This window comes from Haliotis rufescens, unplaced genomic scaffold (genome assembly GCF_023055435.1).
Source record: "Haliotis rufescens isolate VD_foot unplaced genomic scaffold, xgHalRufe1.0.p SCAF_15, whole genome shotgun sequence".
NCBI classification, from domain to species: Eukaryota; Metazoa; Mollusca; class Gastropoda; order Lepetellida; family Haliotidae; genus Haliotis; species Haliotis rufescens.
In genome coordinates, this window is record NW_025963835.1 from 5,736,512 (window position 1) to 5,763,275 (window position 26,764).

The 26,764-nt window shown below is 39.4% G+C and overlaps 1 protein-coding gene across 4 annotated transcripts in view; it reads right to left on the reverse strand.

Annotated features, from left to right (window-relative positions):
- Nucleotides 1-3,171: 3,171 nt before the first annotated feature.
- Nucleotides 3,172-26,764, reverse strand: part of LOC124135001 (T-box transcription factor TBX2-like) — a 91,508-nt gene continuing 67,915 nt past the window's right edge. For 2 of the 4 annotated variants that reach the window (XM_046500152.2, XM_046500151.2), the window contains 5 exons: nt 21,387-21,654; nt 12,603-12,770; nt 8,897-8,973; nt 6,875-7,074; nt 3,172-6,555 (listed from right to left, as the gene is read on the reverse strand). In XM_046500152.2, the coding sequence (XP_046356108.2) occupies nt 5,402-6,555; nt 6,875-7,074; nt 8,897-8,973; nt 12,603-12,770; nt 21,387-21,654 (1,867 nt within the window). In that variant the 3' untranslated portion in view covers nt 3,172-5,401. The remainder of the gene's footprint in view (nt 6,556-6,874; nt 7,075-8,896; nt 8,974-12,602; nt 12,771-21,386; nt 21,655-26,764) is intronic. The other 2 variants (XR_007221010.1, XM_046500153.2) reach the window with 2 other exon arrangements.

Below are 26,764 nucleotides of genomic sequence, written 5' to 3' on the forward strand. Positions count from 1 at the left end.
ACATATGGTTGACAATGCATCTCCCTACCCGCAATGAGCATAACACGTTTTACGCACCAAATACTTCCCGGTAATATCAACCCCTTTAAAGAAGCCCTACTTCATACTGTTGATCATAAACATCTAAATGCGGATGTACTTTATAATATTTAATATTAATGACATTGTTAGGATTATCTGCGTTATGTCACTATAACACACGCATAGGCGCACACAACATATCCAACGCGCTCATCGCCACAAACAGTCGAATACAGGCGAAATCACGTCCAGGCTGCTCTGTATCCAACGTATTGTCCTGAATCACGTGTTAGCGATATGAGCGTCGTGAAATGTACATCAAGCTTCAAAACTGTCACTCAATCACAGCAAACCACAGCATTCTCACTTCCGCTCATGCTGGACTAGTCAGCGAGCACTTATGAACCAATATGAACTATTTCAATTGTACAAATTTGCCCAAGAAGAAAAGATTGCGAGCCCGACTGTGAGATAGACTGGTTTCTATGCTGTCGCCGTTTGCTCGACGCCGAACGTTGAGTAAATGTTTACTGCGAGAATTTGTTGCGACTCCCCGATTCCCCACGCCGGGTCTGAAGCGAGATTGATAGACAGGCCCGCTGGCTTGAAATTAACATCATCAGCTGACTGAGAGCCGCATGCTTTGCAATACGTGAAAAACGTGCATTTTATGTGGGATGAACTCGGTGCTATGCTTGGAAATTCGGACATCCACCTGAAATTGTTTGGCTTTTTTTAAAAGCAGTTTTTGTCCATTTTAAATCAAGTCTCGTATATCTTTAAACAAAATTATTTACTTTTGTCAGAACATGTGCACTCAGTTATCTAAGCTGCGCGTTCATCCAAAGCTTTCAGATTGTGTCATGTACATTTGATAGAGATGGTTTGTGAAAATGGTAGATGCCTTCATTAAAATTATCTTCATAAAATGTTTATAACTCTTAAAACCCTGATTTTTTAAGGAATATCTACAGAAGCTAAATTAAAAAATGTAGCTTGAGCTTTGAATCAATTTATATCACATATATACTGAAGGCGATGTTTAATGCTAGAAATGACGTGGGTATCCATCGTTTAAGTGGAAAATACTTTAACCCTTTAACAATCAAACAATATAATGTATGGTTATGTCAGACAGACAATCACAGGTTTGAAGGTGTGACCAGAACTGAACAAATATCATTTTCCCTTTCTTTTTAATCAATGTTTGAAAGAGAAACTAGGCGCTGGAACATTTAACAGACCGTGCAATTTTGAAAAAGGTCATTCAAATAACATTATCCTCCAGCTGTGTCAACTCTATTGCCTAGGTCGATCTTGCAATCAATCATTACACTACCTACATAGGAACATTGTATCTATTTTATTTCAGGCGATAATTACACCTTTTCGACTTTAGACCATCCGGTCGTGGCGCAGACTTACTATACGAGTAAGTGAGTATGGCTTTACACCGCAGTTCGCAATATTCCAGCAGTATCTCGACTGGGGACACCAGAAATGGGTTTTGCACATTATTCCAATCTTAGGAATCTAACCAGGTCCTTAAAGCGAACGCTTTAACTAGGATACCCCACTTTATTACTGAAGAGTTACGAGTATTAAATACTCATGTGATATACCTTGTCCGCGGTGGAGACTACAATGTTAGAGGTCACCGACTCCGGGCCGTTTTCGCAAAGTGACTAACATCATAGCCAAGACTGTCAAAACTGTTAAAGGGGTACTTAGGTCAAGCGAATTGGCTTCCCACGAAGTTTGATTCATGTCAATACAGACCCACCGAGGGCGTGAATCGGTTGTCATAATATCAACCACTCTCCAGGATTCGATTATTTCCAGGCCGCCGTGAGAAGGGTAGAGCTGTGGTGTAAAACAGTAAACAAACAAACAAACAAACAAACGCAACAGACAATGCGTCCCTACTTGTAAGGGAGTACGGTCTCAAGTTCCTTGGAAAAGTAATACAGCAACTCACAGTTGAGCGATCACACGAGATGGTCACGAACTTAAATGCATGAACTCGCACATTGAAGTACTATACCAACAGAAACATACGGACAGCTACAGGATAAGATGTGTGAGTGAGTGAGTGAGTTGGGTGTAACATCGTTTTGATCTCATAAATCGATGGCCTACATCATAAAGCTACGGAGGCTGATCCGATTTGGATGAAGTACCAATACATGTACATGTATATGAGTATTCTGCCCTTCATCACACTTCCTTGACCGGCGATACCGAGTAAAACATATTGGCTGTGCGATACCGAAGTCGCATGCATTTTAGGTACGTGCCGTATTCGACATAATAAGCGCTCCGCTCCGCCTAAATAGACTTGAAAAGTAAATGTCGAGGTCCTTCAATGAGATAACGCTTAGAAATGCCTTTGTCATCCGTAGTTGTATTATTGTGAAGTATTCATTAGCTTAATCTCGCTACAAGTGGATCAGGTAGTGTTTGATAAGTGCCAACCCTTTCAAACTGGTTACGGGTACGGGTTCAATACGCCGGTAACATACAATGCATTTCAGCAAGTAACCAGAACAATCTCTAAATTGACGTCCTTGCCGTATAGCCGTTCAGAGGATTTACATGACACTGGCTTCATGCTTTCCGTGTCATGAATATCAGTTCCGATCTTTCAGCTTGCTGTCTACAAATGACCATCTGTTAAATTACTTTACTGTTTATCCCTAAATGTCCCAATATGCGTGGAAATATACATCACATAATTTCGGGGACATCGGTTATTAGTCAAAGTCAAAATGTTACATTAATACGGTAATTTCTTATTTATGTCGTTTATTAACCTTATCCCTCATGACCATATTCTAAATCATAAAACCATGTTCCACTTCAGGCCAATGTCCAACTAACGAAATCGTCATTCCGGTGACAAATGACGATGTCAAATCTTCAATTGCAATCGACATGGTTAATCAATTTCACCACGTGTTATGTACACGGGAAGTGTTTACACAGTTCATAGGAAAATATCCCACGGGAGTGAAATTGATCAGGTGTCGGAAAACAATGAATTACTGGCCAGAGCTAATGAAGGATTATGAAGCAAAATATCTGACACCCAATCACGCGAGATTTGACGAGAAAGCTGTTAAATATTGAATAAAAACAGAAAATATCGTATTTGGTTACTCAGTTCGTTTGACTTTAATCAAGATGTACTTTACATTCATTACGGTATTTACACACATTCTGCAGTCGAACTACAACATAGAGTTCATTTTGCGGATCCCTTTGGCAGGTTAACCTCGTCCTTAATTTCTTAAGGATAGCACACACCTCTTTGTAAATATTTTTCAAATTAGTTAATAGAGCCCTTAGTTAATTAACAATGTTCAGCTGGTTTGCCTTGGCGGCCAGTTCATAAAAAATCTAATACCATTTACTCATCTTCATTAAACATTCAGGATAATCTGAAAAGACGTTGTATTTTAGGGTGTTGCCATACTTAAGAAGGAGTCGCTTTGATAACTACGGGATCATAGATATTGGAGATCTTGGAAAACATTATCCGCCTTGGGGGTCGTGTCATAAATATCATTGTTGACCACTTATATAATGTCTGATAATATGTGCATTTTTAGGTCCGTTTGTCCATAATTGTTAAATATGTCCCTCGGAATAAATACTAGTAACATTTTATAACTGCAGGATCGATCCATTGGTATAGCCATACACCTAATGAAGCATATACCTGAATGGAGCATACACTTAAATGAAGCATATACCTAAATGGAGCATACACTTAAAGAAGCGTATACCTAAATGGAGCATACACTTAAAGAAGCATATACCTCAATGGAGCATACACTTAAAGAAGCATATACCTCAATGGAGCATACACTTAAAGAAGCATATACCTCAATGGAGCATACACTTAAAGAAGCATATACCTGAATCACGGAAACAGCAATATCAAGAATATACTAAATGACATGTACTGATTCCAATCGACTGTAATGCTTGGTTATGCCTATAATTTATTTCCATCGCTGCAACGTCTGGTTCTATGGGTCTAACATTCTATGCGACAGAACGTGCGTTTAACTGACTCGGTCCAGTGGTCAACTGATGAGAACTGATGACACGACTCCCGTAGATACGAGAGATAGTCACTTTATCCATACATAACATATCAAATAAATAGTAGCCTTTCATACATACACATTCCGCCCAGTTGGCGGTATAGGATTCATCGAGTACTATATCGAATATGGATTTTATCAAACCAAATACTGAGTGTCAATTTATGGATAGTGTAATGACGTTATATTGACACGTTTGGACATCTGGAGAACACTGAGAGTACGAGAAAACACTGAACTATTCAAAATAATAAATGCAGTTATCCCTAATGTTTTCCCAGTTCTAAATTTGGAAATACAAAATCAGATCACAATGAATATTCGTAAACGGGCACTTTGAATAAAAATAAAGTCATATAATTTCCAGAACAATTGCCAAACTGGAACATTGATAACACTGGAAAATATTGGAAGGATAACAAGCCTTACTTGGTCTTTGAGGAAGACACAGGGGATTATTTCTGTCATTGGGCATTTGTTCTGGCAGTGTTACTGACTAATTATAGCTAATAGCGTTACAGACAGGATGAACCCAACGTGTACTCAATAATTCCTTTTAAAAAAGGCTAAAAGTTGATCGGAACATTTAATGGAGCGATTATAGAAGCCCTGCTTTCATTTTAATGATCCCCTCTTTGTGCCAATGTTACCATAATTACACAGCACTATATTTGAAAAAAATACGCCAAAGGTTCTAACTAACACTATGGCAAAGTCTGTTTTTGACAATATGTCAACAGAACAGATTCAGTTGCCGCTGTTGGAAACAGTAGTTTGCTTCTAAACTAATCTACTTTCGGCCACAGAGATCAAAACATTTATTAGCGACCTGTCGAATAAACTCGGCCAATTCCGTCAGTGTCCGGTCATTTCCGTCATGACCAAGTCGCAAGCATCACAGATTTGTCTTTTGCACATTTGCCCAATCACAAATTGTTCTACAACAGCAAAAACGATTTTCATGTCAAATTTTAGATTGAAGAAAAAAGAACAGAGTTTAAACTATGTGTCGTCCGTGTCATAGCAACAACCACATGACGTCATTTCGACAAATTTGAATGTCGACATTCAGCACAATACTACACATGGCAGTGTCAATTTCACTTCACATATAATGATGACGTCATCAGTTCACGTGCACATATACATATTTTGGCCATTTCGAATTTGAGAAGGTCAATCTCATTTGTAGATAAACTGTTCACAATTCCTGTTTCTCTACATTGGCATACCCGTCAATAAAAGTCACAAGTACTGAGCAGGCTGCGCTATTTGTCTAGCCGGAGGTCCGATTCGCGATGTGCCTGCCTTCTATCAAGACCATTCAGCATTTTTTCTATGCTTTTCAGTTCACTGTGAGGATTGGCGTGAGTCACTGCTATGCTTTGGAGTGGACTTTTCCTTGAGGGTGGACTTTGACACATTGATGATACTGAATGGGTGATGCCCCGAGAAGATGGTTCCCCACCCCCCAGGGGAGCACAAGGTGAGGTGATGGGGGACCCTGCAGAGGCCATGGTGGTCTTTGTCAGGGGTATTGCGTAGGGGTTGAATCTGTGGCCCGCGCTTCGAGAAGCGAAAAGAGAACTGAGGTGGTGAGATCCTGCGAGGTGGGACAGCGACGTCCCGGGAAGGCCCAGGGAGGGGTATCCTTGGGGGAGGAGGTTGGAGTTCTGGAGGAGGCCGTGAGAACCCCCCAAGTGGTTAGACGACCCAATCCCCGGGCCATGGAGATGGGAGGTTGGAATTGGGGACATGTTGTGACCCGAGTGATGGAGAAGGGATACCGGAAGAGACCCGTGGGATAAGGATGATGTGTTGAATAGCACAGGGTTGATTGGGTAATGCAGGCCCGATGTGGATGAGGGGTAACCCGATGGGCAGAGATAAGGGAACATTGGGTGAGACACAGATGGCTGAATCACTGTCACGTTCGGGGGACTAGTGTGCTCTTTGAAGAAGGACTTCTCACGTTCAACAACCATTTCTTTCACATGTTCACTGTCCGAGTCTGATCTCTCACCATCTGAACGCTTTTCAGTGTCAGATGTTCGGTAATCCGGCCTTGAACTTAGTTCGTCCTTGGCTTCATCTCGACCTTCGTCGTCCGTCACAGGTTCCGTGCGTAAATGGTCGTTGTTGGACGAAGCGTCATCCTCTGAATGTGAGACATTGTGGTACTGAGCGGAATCTCTATCGTCACTGACATCAATCTCTTCCTCGCCTTCGTCATCTGTACATTTGGCCTTGTCATCGGTGACATTAACGGCTGATGTTTCACTATCATGACCCTGATCTTCAACTTGACTTTCACCTTGAACTTCACCTTGAACTTCAGAATGATCTTTGTCGATCTTTGGGTCCGGTGGAACATCAACGGAAACGGAATTCTTGAAGTCTGCCGACTCGGAAGTTTTGGACTCTGAAACACGGAACGACATTTGACGGTGAGGCAAACAAAAACGATTAAACAAAAACACAATTGAAAGACATATAATATCAATGCAAGAGGATAACTAGTCTTGGTTATCTCCGAAACAGATTCCATTTGGCACAAATAGCTGTAAAAATTATATGAATGAATGCGCATTTGTGCCCATTATTGGTCCCTGTTGTTTCTGAAGCTACCCCCAACATTGGCACATTTAAAAGGAGACAAAAGCACGTTACTGTATCCATAAAAAGGCAAAGGACCACAACAACGCCAACGACGTTAACTTCAGACATAACGTCAGTAGTACCTGGTAACATTTCCGGTGACACACGGCCTTCTGTTGCTATTACGGGCGCTGCCATATCGTCAGTCTCCACGACAACGATAACCTCGTTTTCGGCTTCTTCGTCATCACTGCCATTGTGAATTACTTCCGGTTTCTGCTCGCTGTGTACGCCGGAGGTGCTTTGTGAGCTTCCCAGGAGTAGTCTTCTAGAAATAGAAAAACTGTAAACCAACGTGTCAAATAACATTATATCAAGGAACAATTGAAGAAATACATAATCGCTGGAGAAAGGCGGTGAGTTAGGTTCATCGGTTGGTAGAATTGTTGAATGGAGAAGTTATGAGCTGGTGGTATCCTAAGTGTTGGTTGTGTGGCGGGTTGAACTAACGATATGTAGCTTGGTGATCTTATGGGTAAAGGTTTGGCAGTGATATGTGTGTTAATTGAGTGAGTGAGTGAGCGAGTATTGTTTTTCCTCGTTTTTAGCAACATTCCAACAATATGACAGAGGGGGACACTAGAAATGAGCTTCACTCATTGTATCATGTGTGCAATCAAACCCGGAACTTCGGCCTGAGAAGTGAACGCCTCAACCACCAGGCTTCCTCCGTCGCCTTTTATGTGATGGAGGCTCGATGGGTTAAAGCTGGGCGGTGTTGATGGTTGATGGTATGAGGTATTGGAGAATTAAGTAATTGGTTCTACGGTTGGTTGCCTTGTTATAGTTTGCTGTTGATATGATGCTATGATGGGTTAGGAATTGTTGGTGTGAAATAATTGTCTTCAGCTCATGGGAAACTGACGTATTGGCTCGATAGTATAGTATTACTTACTTGTGGGTAATGGGGACAAACATCCAATATCAACAAATTGACACAATCCTAAAAACACCGCCAGCAATATATATAACGAACGAACCAATCCTATGCAGCAATATCAATATTTCACTTGAAACGCTTTAAATTGAACCTGTAAGAACTAATTTAATTTCCAATAACACGCTAATGTATTTAGTCATACAAGAATGGTACAGACGTAAAAGGCTTAACAATAGTAAATTCAGTCAAAACAGAGCAGTCAAAGATGAAGCTAAAGGAATTTGCCTCCTATCCGAGGTCGTGGACAATAGGCCTGATTGCAAATTTAATAAAGTGCAATCGGAAAGATCTTCGTTTCAGTGTAACCACGAATCTTATTATCCTACCACGGAACAAAACAGGTTTTGTAAAGCCAACAGAATTACATCCTCCTAACCAAATAGCTCCCCACTCCAGCAGTATAGGGGTATTTCCGGACGGGGGTCAGATCATTGTTAGAGCACAGGAGGGGTGCAATCATCCTACAGAAAATGATAACCTTATAAAATTGTTTAGACAGGTCGCGGCTCTCAGCTATCAACTTCATTTGAAACCTACTGGTGTTGAATTGTCTGCTTTCCCGTGAAGGTTATACTACTAAAGATGCGGTTTGCACGGCCATTCTCAATTTAGATAATTGTTTTAAAGCTCGGATCGTTTTGGTAACGGCCAGCAATTGATCCTTGAGTTTCTTTAGTAATCGTCTTATGGTCCTGACACGTTGTAAGAAGATAGCTCGCAATTCATTACGCCTTTTCCGGGCCTCGTGCCCAGCCTGTTAGCAATGAATGGCGTTCATTTGCGCAAATATAACCCCCCTAACACGAACACTAGACGTTGTTGACAATTACGCATCTCCAACCATTCACCAACGATAGAAATTGGGAAATATTATTAGGGTTACGGACTAGCTAAATTTTAGAACTTGTGTTTAAATTATCCCCCTCTAATGCGTAAGGTGACACACGCGAGAACTGCGGACCGATCGTAAAATCAAATTAGACTACAGCCATGAACTAAATCAGAGCCAATTCATACGATGAACGTTTAAACTGAATGATCGCCTTTGCAAGAAAATTACCGCTAATACCAAACCACAAAGATCCACAAGTGAAATTGACAGAAGCAGATTTTTGATTGACAGGGTCACGACAGGGAGACATGCTATGTCCATTTCTTTTCTTACTTTTTCTCTCTTTTTCCTCCTCCTGTGTCTCGAAAGCCTTTAGCGAACGGATTATGGTCGATCTTCAGCTGTGTTATCTGTAAAATAATGTGATTATTTATTTAAGTTTGTAAAAACTTTTTGATGACCATTCATTTAAAAAATATATAATGATCCAGAGATTCGCTCACATACTGTCCAGTGTACAGTATATATGAGGTTAGTCCATGGCACATGTTAACTGGTGTCAGGAAAACGTGGCCTAACTTTGAGTAACATCAAAACTGTTATCCCGTTTCAATATACTCCAAATGTACAGTAAAATTTTATTTAAATGAGGTGTTACATTAGGATTACCATATCCACAATTAGATTTAGTATCAGGAGTCACTGGCTTGTATATTTAATTTCATTTCTTCGTGTACACGTTACGTCAAACAAACATGATTTCGATTTTATCACCCCACAGTATCACGGTATGTTCAGGAGAATCATCTTATCAACCCTAAGCATACGATATAAATATCTGACTTCTTTTCACTATGTTGTGACATGTGCAGTGAGGTGGAACCCCATTTCTCCTTATTAGGGAGCTTCTCGGCTCCACCATGTGTCAGTAAGTCACTCATGTGTCATCAGAGTGCAGCATAATAATCAGAGCTTAAATGATGCTATCCTTTCATAGAAAGACGGCGTGTCAATAAAACGAGAACAGGATTAACAGCCCTTATAGTAGGAACCATCTTGACGAGTGATAACATTCTCCGAATATTTACGGGTCAAGGCTTCCATAGATTTGTTTGGCGAAAGGGTAAAGTGTACGGAGGGCTGTTAAGTACATGGGAGCATTATGCGATTTGTTGAAGTCTAAAGTTATGTATATAAATGGCTTTTCCATTTGAACCTGGGTAATCGCTCGAATATGAATAGTTTTATGGGGATATTTATAAACTGGAAATTTGGAAGAAATTATGATTTAGTGTTTTTTTAGTTGAAAGGCTGTCATGTTGAATAAAGGGGCAGGCGAGTAGAGAATTTAACACCTTAATTTGTTTTTCTCAATAACACCATTATATAATTGGTTCGCACCTACTGTTGCATTATGGGTGTTGCGTAGAAAGATTTTCGAAAATTATGGCTTTTATTGTCTTCTTGGCTTCAGTACCCCAAATATACCAGGCGAGGCGTAGCGCTTTGACACGGTTTTATTGCCAAATATTGTTTAGTTGGGGTAATTCAACAATATCGGGACGTAATTACCGCGTAGGTTTAGGGTACTCGGTCGTTAGAAAATGTATTTGCGCTAAATCAACCCGCGTTTAACGTTTCCCCTGATGGGTAAATATAAAGGATGAGACAGGAATCACGCTCTGAAGACTCCGCATTATTATAAAACTTTCGCCTAATGATGACAAGTTGAAATATGTTTGACTGCGAAGCCATCTGGTGCACATCCGAGTTGATCAACGATACAAGCTCATCTATGTCGTCGTTTGAGACTGACAACAGTATTCACGTTCGAAAACAAAACATAAATAGGATACTTTAACGCCGTTAATTACCCCTGTCTAATTTAATCCAAACTCGACAACAGGTGGCGCTTCCCTTCGGATAACTTCGTTCATTTTCGATCATTTAAGAATAAACAATTTCAGTGTAATCGCCTTGGGCTTTGCGACAATGAAATGTTCGTAGTGGGTTTTCAAATATCTGATTGATTGCACTGAAGATACCGTTAATTACATGTTCATTTACAATGATGACATAGTCAATTGCATTTTTCTTTGCATTGATGATCAATAGACAAGGGGTGATGCCAGTAACACCTGTAACAAGACATCGTCGTTCCCATGATGAAGAGAATCACAGGTGATAAATTGCATATCAAGGCGAAATAAGCATGATTTGCATCAGAGGTGAGATTTCTCTTATTAACAACCCCTATGCGTGTTCATGTTTACGTGCAATCTTTATTTGACAAGTAACGTATGAGTGATGTCAACTGCAATAACTGATTATTTCAATCCCAATATCAATAAAGTAAGGATCCGCTTCTTTCTAGACAGAGGTTAATTATCCAAACTGTACAACGCTACAGTCACGTTAATCAATAGAAATTAGATACACAGAAGATCATAAATCAACTTTGGACTAAGCGAAGTCGGACAGTGAGAAAGGCTGAAGAATGAAGGTGTAACTAAAGCAGTGTAATGAAGGCAGTTGTTCACATGACAAGCAACGTTACATCCAGGGTTCCTTTATTTATTTATTGTGTTGTTTTCTTCCAGCGCTGTAACGACCACTGATATCGGTACCATGATCACCACTCTTTCCCTGCACGACTTCACCTACAGATATATTAACTTCTGCTCGTACTTCTTCTACGGCTACTTAAACACCATGTACGATTTGTACTGAGATGTCATTAACTGATACAACAATTACTCGCTACTATTACAACTACTACTACCACCACCACTACTACCGCCACCATCACCACTACTACTACTACCACCACCACACCATCATCACTACTACTACTACTGCTACTACTACTAGTACCATCGCTACTACAACCACCACTACCACCAATGATGCTACTACTACTCCTACTACTACCATCGCTACTAAAACCACCACTACCACCAATGATGCTACTACTACTCCTACTACTACCATCGCTACTAAAACCACCACTACCACCAATGATGCTACTACTACTCCTACTACTACCATCGCTACTACAACCACCACTACCACCAATGATGCTACTACTACTCCTACTACTACCATCGCTACTAAAACCACAACTACCACCAATGATGCTACTACTACTCCTACTACTACCATAGCTACTAAAACCACAACTACCACCAATGATGCTACTACTACTCCTACTACTACCATCGCTACTAAAACCACCACTACCACCAATGATGCTACTACTACTCCTACTACTACCATCGCTACTACAACCACCACTACCACCAATGATGCTACTACTACTCCTACTACTACCATCGCTACTACAACCACCACTACCACCAATGATGCTACTACTACTCCTACTACTACCATCGCTACTACAACCACCACTACCACCAATGATGCTACTACTACTCCTACTACTACCATCGCTACTATAACCACCACTACCACCAATGATGCTACTACTACTCCTACTACTACCATCGCTACTACAACCTCCACTACCACCAATGATGCTACTACTACTCCTACTACTACCATCGCTACTACAACCACCACTACCACCAATGATGCTACTACTCCTACTACTACCATCGCTACTACAACCACCACTACCACCAATGATGCTACTACTACTCCTACTACTACTACTACTGCTCTTACCACCACTGATGCTCCTACTACTGCTGGTGCTACTACCATTACTACTAGTACTACTACAGCTACTACTACTGTACCGATCCCTCACTCCAACACAACAATACAATAACCGACTAAAAGGGAGTCCAATTCGAGGGTTGGATGGTAGTGAGGTAGGTAGCGGTATGGTGTTTGAAAATACACCCCAGACCATCGAGGGTGGAATCACTGGCCACAAATGGCAAAGTATAAAATAATGAGACATAACGATGAGATTAATACTACAATATATATTAACATATTCTCCAGAAGTGTGCATGTTCCAGTGTTGCAATCATGCATGATGACAAGTATGCATGATATGCACTGATGGTATTACCTTTTCGTTTTGATATGCTGTTACGGCTATGAACTCCGTTTCCTTGAACACGTAGGTTCGAAAGGCGCTGTATGGGAGTTTGAGTATGTCGTTGGCTCGGACTAGATGAAACCGTGGCTGATACTTGTGCATGGAGTTTAGGATCGTTTGAAAGTAGTCCAGCCCTGTCTGAAATGAGCAAAACCACAGAATAAAAACCTAGCTAGCATTAAGGAATGTGATCGATATTTTAACGGAAGTAAACGGCTGTACAGTCTACCATCGTGAATTCTTCAAGACGTCAAATTACATTGCTATACAGGGGAGACTGGGACAACTTCAATTTGTAAATAGAATAAGGAGCATGACAAAATATCAAATTCTTCTAAAAGTAAATATCTGCGAATTCGTTCCGTCGGAAACTCTGAGCCTTTATTCCCAATATAGCGCTTCGCTGAGAATTTACACCCAATACGACGTTGAGCTGCTCCTTTACGCCCAATATGACGTTGAGCTGATCCTTTACACCCAATACGACGTTGAGCTGCTCCTTTACACCCAATATGACGTTGAGCTGATCCCTTACACCAAATATGACGTTGAGCTGATCCTTTATGCCCAATAAGACGTTGAGCTGATCCTTTACACCCAATATGACGTTGAGCTGATCCTTTACGCCCAATATGATGCAGTTCTGAGCACTTTATTCGGGGCACATATTCAGTTTGATAAATCCATTTTTTCGCCCGACAAACAAAATATCCAGGACACTGCATTCTCGTCACCATGAAGGGAAAGGTTCAAAAGGGAAACTCAAGGCATTCTGAGCTTTGAATAGGTGGCTTTCAAAGATGACCCCGGACCATATACATCTAGAAAATCCTGATACGGTTGTCCCGATGGCCGTACCGACATGACGTAGATCAGATGGCAAGTTACGGTGATAGCGGTGTAAATCTGTGTCTCAGGACATCAACACCCCTTTCACTCCTTCCAGAACAACGCAAACCACTTTTTAAGTAGCGTTGAGATCGTAATGCACGAGGTGACATATCTATTTATTCTTAAACACAAACGAATGGCTGTGTTTCAATACTAAGTGCTGATGATAACGAGCCTTACTTTACAGCACAGATTGCGTCAAACTCTTCATTCATCAGCTCAGACACAAGAACAGTGCCTTATCCTGACATACAGCAGTTTACGGCGCAGCTGCGATAGTTGCGACGTTGCGTAAACCTTCGCACATGACGTTGGCAACATAAAGCAATACCCCAGCCACAAATGAACTCCAAGTTACTTAAAACCTCATACAGAGCGGCCCTGGTCGGCGAGATAGCCTATCAATCCATCATCTACATATTCTAATGTAAAACCATCGCGACATCAGCAATTTCGCGAATGAGGATTTCCGTAGCGATATTTTCAGCACGGTTGTCGATTCATGAGTGCCAAGTTAGCGCTTGACGATGCTATCGCTGCAATCGTAAATCTAGCCGTCCACTCACGTAATAATTCGCCACATAAGCGTAAAAACTCCGCGAAGCCCTTGCAATTACCCCCCTTGCATATCAGTTGGCTTTCTGCTCGTTTGGACAGACGGGCAAACAGATGATGACAGTTGCCAGCGAAAACGGCTGATAGGCGATTAGGGACTAATAAGGTCTTGTCCACCTAATTTGCATAATAAACGGCTACGTGATTGCTGATTTGTTAAGGTCAACGTTTTGACGGGTGGCATGGTCGCTTGTTCGAAACTACGGCAGATGTTGTCTCACCTCAACAAGCCGAACTGACAAATACCTAACTAACGAATGGAGCATAAATTGCGTCCATTGTAATCAATTTGTATGGTTGCTTGGTCAATAATAAAGATTAAATTAATTTCAAAGTGTCGAATCTACTGAACGATTGGCGTTTATATGGTGTGAACGATTAAAGTTTCTTTAACTTTGAAAAGTTTGTAATGATCACAATTGTAACTTAATTGTCGGTGTAATTAATAATCATAAAATAACAACTTAATTTAAAAACATGTGTCGATTAATATTGGCTTAACAAATACTCAGTAATGCTTGACAGGAAGCAACAGAAAGGACATACTCAGACGTTTGATGACATACACGTACTTCTTTCAACGCGAGAAAGGAAAACAGTACACGTGAAATATATTGTATTCTCACAATCCTTATATCCCTATACACAAGTATGTTAATGTCTAGTTCAGTGTTATTAATGAGTACCTAGATCGCAACACAAACTTAAGGCTAGAAACTGACGCACAGAAGCTACAAAACAAATAAAACGATTGTGAAATGAAGAAACAGACTAATAATTTTTCAAAGATTTTACCAAATAAAATAAATGGAATTAATCCTGTCTCGCGCCTTGTACAGTGTTAAAAGAATGCAGAAAGAAATGAACTCAAAGGGCACTAAAATATATTTTTAAGGGACCAAAAGCGACATCTTCATCTCCTCTGACCACTGGTCAAAGTGACTAATTGGAAACGTCCATCGCAAAAAATCACATACAATCATATATTAATTACAGCGACCAAACTTGTTCATCTGTCCACCAAACACGTGCGCCAAACCCTCGAATACAAGTCACTCAGTTTGTTCTCAAAAGACGGGTACACTTATTTAACTTGGGCGTCTGCGACTGCAAGTTCACCACACGAGTTGTCGCCATTCTATCAATAGCTCTAATTATTGTCGACAATAAAGACACAGGCGAGAGCATGAAGAAGTAAGAACGCATTTGAGGGCATATCTTGCGATTCGTCTAGAGATGCTGAGAGAAGATAGCACCTTAAGAGGTGAACTTCTCTCTTTCAATGGCGCCAGCACTGACTATGTTAATTTCATAGTGGCACGATGGAGTTGCACCGAAGATTAAGAAATTTGGCGCCAATTAGCACGCTCACGTGGGTCCGTATTTAACTTGAAGGTGGCGTGGCGGCCATTTTCTGTCGCCATTTCAAACCGCCAAACTTATCGTTTTGGAATCGGCGATGGGTTTCCAGACGGAAAAGACTGCTAGTTCTGACAGTGAGATCTATCAACCGATACCTAGTGTATTCTAGTGCGCGCTAAATCTCCCAACGCGCAGTTCGCTCCATGAAATTCTAACACATGAATAGCGTGAAGTCCTGTGACAGCGGGTATTACTAAAACCTTCATCTGCCGTAGGAATCTGGATACGGAACGAAACTACGAACATCGTGTGGTAGGCGATAAGGAGTGTCGCTGTTTATCACAATCTGATAGCAAAAACGAAAAGTGAGCACGAGAGGAATCAGCCACACAGAAGGCTAGGGATCCTTTAAGTACAGACGAAAACGCAAATAGTTAGAGATTTAGGATAACCGCTTGAAGTTAAGTAATGCTGATTGCTACTCCGGCAAACAGATACACACGCCGATTCCCAGCATATATTTCCAAACGTGTTCATTTCACACATAGCATGCAATATTGTAACAAATTCGTAACCCCTGTTATCAGATAGCAACAGGTAAGCTTTCAGGCACGTCAACTTAACTTCTCCGTACTTCGTAGGAACGAAAAGTGAGACTCTCTTGTTGAGGCAGGATAAGAAGGGGAAATTCATACATCATACAATGACACACAAAAATTCGTGATTGTTTATGTTTGTTTGATGTTGTTTAACGCCACACTGAGCAATATTCCAGCTAGATGACGGCAGCCTGCAAATAATCGAGTCTGGACCAGACAATCCAGTGATTGATGTCATGAACATCGATCCATGCAAATGGGATACGATGACATGCATCAACCAAGCCAGCGAACCTAACCAACCCCGTACTCGCCTCTTGTGACAAGCATGGGTTACTGAAGACCTATTCTAAGATTTTGTGGGTAAAATGGACTTTATTTGACTTAATTCATTTAAGATTTCTTTCATCAACAATATGTAAGGATGTTTACAGTGATAGCATTATTGGTTCTACTACAACCCATGCGTAAGAACTAAGCTACCGGTTAAAAGAAAGTATACACTTGAAAACTGGAAACGTAAGGCCCAAAGCACAACTATGATTCCCATATCAAATACATCACCGTCGAATAGCCATTTGGGTATTTCAGTTTTAGCCACCATCAAACATGAATGTTTCTTTTGCCCAGGACTGTATTTGAATCATTTGAATCTGATGACAGCGCTATTCAACCGTACGGGTGCCCTTGATGCTGTTGTGAATCCCCAGAGGACTGGCATTCATTTCATGTTGCTATGCCATATATAGAGACATGGTGCATGCTTTCACTGACGCTTTCTCCAGATGAATGCGTGTATTCATAAGAATTGTTTCAGACGATAAGATGTATTATATAGTTCTTAGTCATTAAAATTATGCTACTTCTAACATATTAGACGTCAGGGTAAGACTGCATAAAATTCGTTTCTCTTGAAACTATAACTAAACATTTCAACAGCCTTAATAATTCCTACATTCAGATTTGAAATTAATGAGTTCATGTCAGTAACATCGCATATTCCCCTATTTATTTAAAGATGTTTCACATATGAACGTCCACCATAGTACAAAGTAATGCCTGACGTGCTGTGAATACACCAAATGTTAAGGTTCAAAATACAATACAGATTGAATCATTTCAAAGTAGCCCGTAAATGCCACTTATTTATTTATTCATTCATATATATATATATTCATTCATTAAATATCTATGCTTAACTTTACTGATTGGAGCGATATGATTTATTTACATTAATTCACTTTGTGATCTTTAAGGAACTATGTGAAATGTTTTGTCGCTTTTATTTATATATTGTAACATATATTATTTATATATTTATAAAAACTAGTAAACAATATTCCTGCTTGCAATTCATATTGTACCCTCTCATGTCCCCTTCAAAGCTGAATCTGTTTAATGACGATGATCCAAATCTACCTTTCCGTCAATAATCCCCTAATCTTCAGATCCTGTCATATCGATATGACAAAATAACTGTCCGTAGGGAATAGAGCATATTCATCGACAAATTAATCTTGCTGGCGCGAATATCGATAGGTTAAAGGTTCTGTGAAACCTCTCAAAATGATTTCTGTTTCTGTTTTCATTGACAATTTGGTAAGAAATAGTATATATTTATCGACTTAATCATTATTGGTTTCGTAAGGTTTTTTTATGGCACTGGACCCAACAGGAACATGATGCTATTGATTTAAACGCAATTTGAAACTAACCTGTACTTGTCTATTGAGCCATACAATATCTTTACTCATTTATAATTCATACCAAATTGCGTCGTATTGCCAAATACATCCTATCTCGTTATAGTTCTAAACATGGCAACGATACCAGCCCCATGTTACGTTGACATACGGGCAAATTTCACGGTGTGAGCTCCCGACACGGTATCCCTCCCTGGAACGCCACAGTACGTGCGGTCCCCCTCTCGCCTCCTCGCTGTCGTAATACCGCCTATCACTCATGCAGACCTCGTCCTTTGAGGACAGCAAAGATACACAGCCTTAACTGTCTATCTTTCAAACACGATTACTTACTTCCGTCAAAACCACTTCTCCTATGCAGACTCTTGGCGACTCGTTGGATGAAAGTTAAGTGTACAAGAAGCCGCCAGTCGAGCAACACTGGCACAGTGCCAAATATAGACATACTGGAAAAGAGTATTTTTTCATATCTCGGAGGTTTTATTTCAATGAAATTTGGATCATTTACCCATTTTAAATTAAGTTTTAGCATTATGTATACGTTTCAGATTTAACCTTTTTAACAATTTGGTTCGGGGTATTTTCTGTTAAGGTCATAGACATTTCCACTAAAAAACAAGAAATGCAATTTGGATGAATGTTTCTTTGTATATTTTTGGTTTAGTTTAGTACAATCTAAGTTCATACATATTTCAAGGGCGCATGTGCAGCAGTTTCTATCTTAAAAGTACTCTGATACAAGTGTGGTTTTTTAAAGTCTACAGGAGTACCGTGGCGAAACTTTGCCGGTTCCAAAAACATTTCATGTGCAATTGTGTAAATTAGTTGATCACAAAATCTAAATATGAATCTGTAGCAATGTGTGACATTCTGCCAGTATAGTTATCATTGATGAAATAAGGAATGTCCTTATTAACATTATGGTGGAGATGCACACATATACACCCAAATGGGGTACAATTTGATAACATGCACTCCATCAATCACAGCTCTGAAGACTAGATATGAAACCGCCCACCCAATCCTAATGGATGCACTATTCACCTCCATAATGACACAATCAATAAGTCCCCCAGAATTCGCTCGGCCATGATCTCGTTCGAGAGGAACGAGATATCGCGAGACCTGTTCATCTCATTCAGCCATATTCCACCATTTGTTGAAATTGTAAATACATTATAAGACGGAAGTTCACGCTTGCGTTGATTTTATAAATATTTCACACTGTGTGGGGCCGACGTTATTTACAAGTGACTAATTACCTTACATTGACTTAGAAGGACGTATATAGTCATTGTCTAGCTCGGTGCGAGGAGTAGTTTGGTTTCAAAATGGTGGGCGTGGTCATTATCGAACGTCTTCGAGGATGCGAGTTGATGAGTACGCTAAGTTCGATTTACCACCCATTATCAACCGAGTATAAAAGGCTCATCTTACGTAGAGAGTCAAACGGCGGTAAAGACAAAGACTGGTGTCTTTATTTGAAAATGTCTCTAGAAATTACAAAAGGTTGATGAATAATGTATAGTGTGTACCTGTTTGGATATTACACCCAGGAGCTTTGAACGTGTGAAAACTGGACTTGCATTGACAACCCTTTTCATGAGGGAGTTGTGTGTACATATGTATATGTATTAGATATATACATAAAACATTATTATGTCACCGCGAACCACAATGAAGTCAGGAGCAGTAAGTCATAAATCGACCTTGTTTGATATAAACAAGAAATAAGTGTTCGTGTGTTTGGTGATTAACACTGCAGTCAGCACTATTACAGCTACACCACGGCTGCCTGTAAATAACGCGTCGGGGCCGGACAAATGAATGATCTACACTGTGAGCAACTATTCACGCCATCGGAGAACGTTGACTCGCAATCAGCCAAGTCACAGCTAAGACCCGAGGTGGTAAATGTTGTAGAGCTCACCTCTGATGTTCCCAACCACATTGACTATGCTACATGGTTTAACTCCTAGATAAATTGCCCCCGAAAATTCTTGAAAACACAATTATGCTTCAATTAGCCTGGGGAAAAAAGGATCTACATTGTTGCATTGCGTTTTCGAGAGAAATATTTTTTTGGCTTATTGTTTCAATTACAACTATATCTAGTTTTGCTAGTAGACATGATTGAGCTATCGGAGGGTAGGTTTCTACCAGGGACCTGTGTCGACACCGTGGGTGGTTTGGTGTAAATAAATGGATCTGAATCTGAATCTGACAACTGTCTGTCAGTGATTCGTTCGTAGCGAACTTTAGGCTCCATTCACATTGTGGATGGACTTTCCTATTTTACTTGACAGGAGTACAGGTAAAGATGTGGAAAGAAGGAGAAATGGTGTTTAACGTCGCGTTCAATTCTACTTCACTTACACTTGCATGCATGTGTGTGTGTCTGCTTGTACTAGTACGGACTGATGCCATTTTGTATAGTAGTACTACCCCACTGCGATACCACGCCGCAGTTGAAATCTTGACACATTACACCTCACTCAGACACTTCATACTGACTCCAAGCCGACCAGTCCGTGTTTTATCATCTTAATGCCGAGTGCCAGGCAGGGTAAGAACAAATACTATCTTTTAACGTCGTTTGGTATGATGCGACCACGGGATCGAACCAGCGATCTGTTGTTGTCCGGGCAGATGCTCTGTCCGTCAGACCAAGGGGGCGGTGGTATAATTAACAGATATGCCAATGACGTGAACTATAATGCTTATTTTGGTGAATCACAGCCTTGCAAATTTCGAAGGCTGTTGCTTGCGAGAAAACAACGTTTCCACTACCCAATAATCAAGGGTCTGTCTTCATGTATCGCAGGGAATGTATGTAAATCAATTTACCTGTACTCATGTGTCACGTGACATTGATGTAAGTGTAGTCACCTTTATCGTATCATGTTTAAATTTGATATGTTTTACATTTTCATGAATATTTCCAGTTGAATACTTTCAAATTCCATATTCGGAAGTCATTATGCTTTGTACAAAAATGTATTGCATGAGTCATGGTATGTGGTCCTCTGTCCCGCCCCAGCCCGAGCCACGCAATGGATAACTCTTGCCTATAAACAAATGATGTATTGCTTAGATCAACACAACTTTGAACTGTGCTACAGCTATCTCACTGCATGTCCACTTAATGTAGGAGGTAAGGCAGGTTTTAAACGCTAACGGTTTTACTGAAGGTCACCAGGATGGGTATGGTGCTGACAAACCATTTATCATTATCGGGGGAAATCTGGGATTGTAACCACCGTACAGTGGATCCTGACACGGCAGGGGAAGCAACTCTGCACAGTCCATTGCAGCGACTAACACTGGACCATACGTGCACTGTTAGTCTCCCAGATCCTAGAGAACTTTTTTTTAAAAAGGAGCCCAACTCAAGTCTAGACCGATTTGGCAAGGCTAGATTAGATATATTTTCTGGGCTCCATTGGGATTTGATTCTTTTTAATTTGTAGATATATATTTTTAGATAAGATAAATTTATTTTATTTCTGCGACTAAATGTCCATTTAGTGCGCCGTTAACGATCTAAACTAACTATAGTATAAAGTATGAAGTACGGTACTCACAAATCCGTGTTTATCGGAAATGTTGTTTGTGAGCTTCAGCTTGTGGAAGGAGACGACCTTCTGCATCCACTGTTCCCCGGTGCTGGGGGAGTCGGGGTGGATGTACATCCTCTTGGGCATCTCGGGGTCAGCTTTCCCGGCCACCATCCATTTGCTGTTGTGGAATTTGTAGCGGCAGTCGTCGACGGCAACAGTGTCCATTAGCAATATGTACTTTGCCTTTTTGTCTAACCCTGAGACCTTCACCTTGAACGGTGGGAACATTCGTCTGAAAGAAGGAAATATCAAGGTGGAGGTCAAATAAGCCCGTTTGCAATAAAGACTTTTATTGAATGTTTTAACCTCCAGCACTTCAGAATAGTATTAATATACTGGTTTATTTGAAGTAAATTTCAACAGGATTAAATAGGTAGGGTATCTTTATCCCAAGTTCGCACAATTATCGGTCAAACTTCATATACTGCACGATTTTATGGAGTTGAAGTGTTATGTCTTTATGCTGTGAAGTTGACATTCCTATCCTGAATACACGCCGTGATTTTTATTTCTATGTTTAATGTCCCTGACATTGAAACGTGTTTCGTTTTATTGCTACACGGAGCCTCCGAAAGTCTAGCATAAAAAGCAATAAACATGTTCAAAGTTGTGCTATCAAACTCAAATAAAATCAAAGTGTTATGCTAACACTGTGGATAATTCACTCGGTGAGATGAACGACCCGTGTGTGTACCATAGGCAATTTTCTCCTACGGTGGTCCCAGCCGTAGCATACAGTCAGTGTGCTGCTTTTATGTCGTATGACGCTAAGATATGAAAATAATAAACCTTCCCTGAGTTTCAACACCTTTTAAAACAGCTTGAGCTATATCACAGGGAGGATTTCGCATAAATCCCAATAGCTCTATCACCAAAAGAGTCTTTGTAGGTGCCTGTGGTACTACATTTACTACACGATCCACCCTTCAGGGGCTAATATGCTATGGAAAGCCTACCCCATAAACCAATACGTTCTATTGTTGGAGAAGAGCTATGAAACATTATTCTACAAAGCAAAAATTACCCGTTACCACACTGAGACGTACAAGCTAAATCCAACTGTCTGGCAGCTTAACAGTCCTTTGTAAAAACGCTGCTTTTATTGACTGGTTTATGCTAATACGACGAAATAGTAGACTGGTGAATTCAAACTCCAAGTCAGTGTGAGAGCTCAACAATCGTCAATTTCAACCCAATATGTTTTATTGCTTTGAGCAGTATTGATCAAACAGGTGGATAATTTGCGAAAATAAAACATCGTTTGTGGGGCTTTTGTTCAAAAGAGGATAGAATTGGTCATATTCAAGCTAATTTTAAACTCAATCGAGTTTTATGGAGTCCAGACACATGGTGAGTGTACGTACGTATGATCAGATTGTGAAAATTAACATAAAAGAACAATGCCTGTGGCAGAGGTATGGAAAAACTGATTTCTCTGTCCTCTCTTGCACAAAGCAGGCCGAGTAGCCATTAACCAAAAAGGTATTTGTGTTCGTGCTCACTGCTGACTTACAACTGTCCCTAAGTCCGATGTCCATGCCTTTTACAACCTGGATAAAACTCCTATATAATTAAGTACAGTCCATGACAACTGTAATAGGTCCTTACCTTCAAATGCTCCAAATGCTTCATCTAGTGATTTAATACTTCCGTACGTAAGTCGACTCATTTTACAGGATATGCAGAGGGCGATGCCCGAGAGACAATACTGTATTTGTGTTTGGTTAAATACCAAGAAAAGTAGCTCCACGCTTTGAATCAAATCGTTCGACTTACAGTAAGTTTTGACTGGTAAAGGGGTGAATTAAAAATTTGTTAATCATAAATAGAAAATGTGTCCTAGTTATTATAGTAATAGCTATAGTTAATAAAACATGTAATTGTGATATATGTGTCGAAGAATGCATTCAACAATTCAGTTTCGGGACGTTTAAGAAATAACGACCTGATGTGAGACCCCACTGAATGGTATATTCCTCATGGAGCTGACTTCAAACAAACTGTATTCCGTTATCAGTGTAAACACGCTTTGCCAAGACGGCAATGTCATGTATTCAACAAATCATCCATAAACATTCCATGAAGACGTTTGTCGCGATCATAATATAGTCTTTTTTGTTATTTATATTAGTTTTGTTGTGTTACACATTCTATTTCAACTTCAAAAATAACATTTGCATAAATGTCTCATTTACATATGTCATTACGTTGTAAACTTCTTTCTTTGTCAGCGACGAACTCAATCTTGTGTGTTTGTGGTTTTATGATATATTTCCCGTACATACGACTTTCCCCGCAGTGACATAGTTGGTAAGACAACATGCAACCCTTTAATCCGATCCCTTTCAGTTAGATGGCTAGAAACATCTCAAAAGTCATTGCAGTTCTTTATGTACTGCCCTTGGAGAGCCACGTGACCACAGTACATCGTGGTGTAAAGAGTATATAAAATACATTTGGTAAAGTTCGATTTCCTATACATAGTTGTAGGATTTCCCAACGTTGCATTTGTTTGTTTGATTGTTGTTTAACGCCGCACTCAACACTATTCCATCCCATCGTTGCAACGTAAATAGCGTTAAGTTTTCCATTTCGTCATAATATTTTGCAACATAAATTTATACAATTACTACCCTTATTCGTTCTAATAAACACTCCGTCGTCAATGCCAGCAGCGAGACGAGGACAATTCTCCTGGTCTAATTTGACAGCCGCAACGACGCTCAAAAGAGAAAATTTGCAAAAATGCGTGATGTTAATGATTTATTTAAGGAATCTTCGTTTTCCAAATTATAACAACACATGTATAGCCATACACTATTGGTTAACTTAGTGTAAAGTAGACATACATTTGGTGTTATGACACATGTGTTCGATTTACTTGTATTTTCGTGTTATACCAATGTGAACTGTATTTACAGTATGTATTAAGATTGATCCATTTGATCAAGGCAGGTTGGGTATTCTGCTAAAACCATGTACATTACTCAATACATTAACTTACTGTAACTCGCTAACATCAGCAATCAATAATAAGTAATATTTCTTGACAGTTAATAAATTTTCAAAAAATTATTTTCAGTGTTAATCCTACAAATTAATCTACTTCATGCGAAATACGGTAACCATTCCCTTAAGACAAATTTCCTCATACCTTCAAACTACAACTTATATGGAAATCCAAACAATAGAACACAAGGTAATCGACTGCAGCTCTTCTGTGTCAAAACACCATGTTACTTTCTCTTCAATATCTAAAGATCAGATACCAAATAAAATACTTACATGAAATCAATTAGAGAGTAACTTTAACGCCGTCAATAAAACATGTCAAGGTTTATTGTGTCATCTTAAGCCCCTATACATACCATTAGATATCGCATTGTCATTTAGTGTTTCATGACAATGTCATTAAGTAAGCAATCAATCTTCACAATGCGGCTGAGTGGCGCTTGTAGGCTGACTGTTGACGAAGTTAAAGACAGAATATTACACGATATGAATATATCATGTAGATAACCGGCGAAGCTTCTTGGACTGCCATTGGTTGTGTCTTTGATGGCTGGGGAAGACGGTGACGAACATTATGAATGGGGTATTACTATGATGTATAAACTCGATCTGTTCCTCCTCAACACAAATCCTACACAGCTTTGCTACTTTTTCAATCTTTGTTGACCGTTCATGATGCAGTTTCAGTTAACATAATATACAGGTTACAATAAGAGGATTTCTATCGATTATGAATGTGAATTCATTCATTCATCGAGTATTTTAATTCATACGTATCTATTTTGAAATTAGTCAAACATCCATCTGTTTTATAGTATCATATGTAACATTTTGTTACAGGTGAGTTGATAATATAACGTCGGAAGAGAAATCTTTTATAACAATAATAGAAATATATACTATACTAGTATACATACATACACACTAATGTGCTCTTACGCATATGATAAAACTCTCAAAACCTTTAATAATATTTCACATTTCAAGAAATGCCTCTTAAAAATGCAGTATTGACTATAAAATCGTCATTTATCGGCGCTATCACATACACTTCAAAAATATATGTATGATTTATATTTGATCGATTTGAAGATATTCAACTCACGACTATTTTTAACCGGAAGACAATCATATTCCTCATGTTTGGTTCCACAATTTGGACGCATTCTTTGTACACGGTTATTATCCAGTAAAAACAAAGCCTCATAATTCAGGGGCTTCGGCTTTAGTTTGATAGTCTTTTGTTTTAAATGAAAAATTGTGCCCTACACTATAAAACTTCTAATCGATACATCTAACGTGTCTGAAATCAGGAACAACTACAGTAACTGTGACATGTCTAACGAATGTCGCCGCTCATTGAATTATACGAATATAACTTTAGTTATATAAAAAAGTTAAATTAAATAATTACCATCAGTGTTTAAGTGTTATTAAATGTTTGTAATTTATCAACATCAAAATTATTTGATGATTTTCGGAAAAATTGTGATGAATTTGGTGACAACCAAATTACCAATCGTATTAGGTGTGTGCTAATAATAACAATTAGATTCATTCTGCTAACATATTTTTCAAAGAATTTTAAAACAATTCAAATTCGATAGAAAAGCTAATGCTCTGATACATATCTCTCAAAAATATAGAAAATATCCCAAAACATTTTATACTTTATCATTTGTGCAGGTGCAGTAAATTGTTCCGTTTCCTAATTTTCAAATAAAAGCTGCAATTTTCTTGTCCAGGCACCTGCTATGAGAGATAGTTTGCTGTAAGTAAAAACATCACTGAGTGACATGTTTGCTTGGGATGTTATCGTTACCTAAAAATTATTCTATACATGAAGGTTATTATAAACCCGTCCACTATACATAGCTTTGACAAGACAAAGATCATGTATACACATTTCACGAACCGAAAACAAATTTCTTGACCGTTACCTTCAATTTACAACCCCATTCAAAAACATATATTTGTTTCTTCGTTCGCCTAAAATTGACCACATCGTCACAATGGAAAAACCTAACCGTAAGATGTGAACACATTCACAACAACTGTTAGGATGAAAATATCATAACTCAACGACCATTTCCGTTATCTGGGAAAAGAGGAGACTAAGAGGAGAATTTAATTTATATCAGACAAATTTGATTTGATCTTTTGAAGTCGCAGCCTATCGCCATAAGCCTAATCGCTCATATCACATTTTATAATCAAATATCAGAAAAAAGGAAGCTTTCCTCCCCTCGTGCCACTTCTGAGACAATCCCCTTTTACAAGTATTATGATATCTGCGAAAAATGACATTTCCTAATTGTAAAATGGATTAA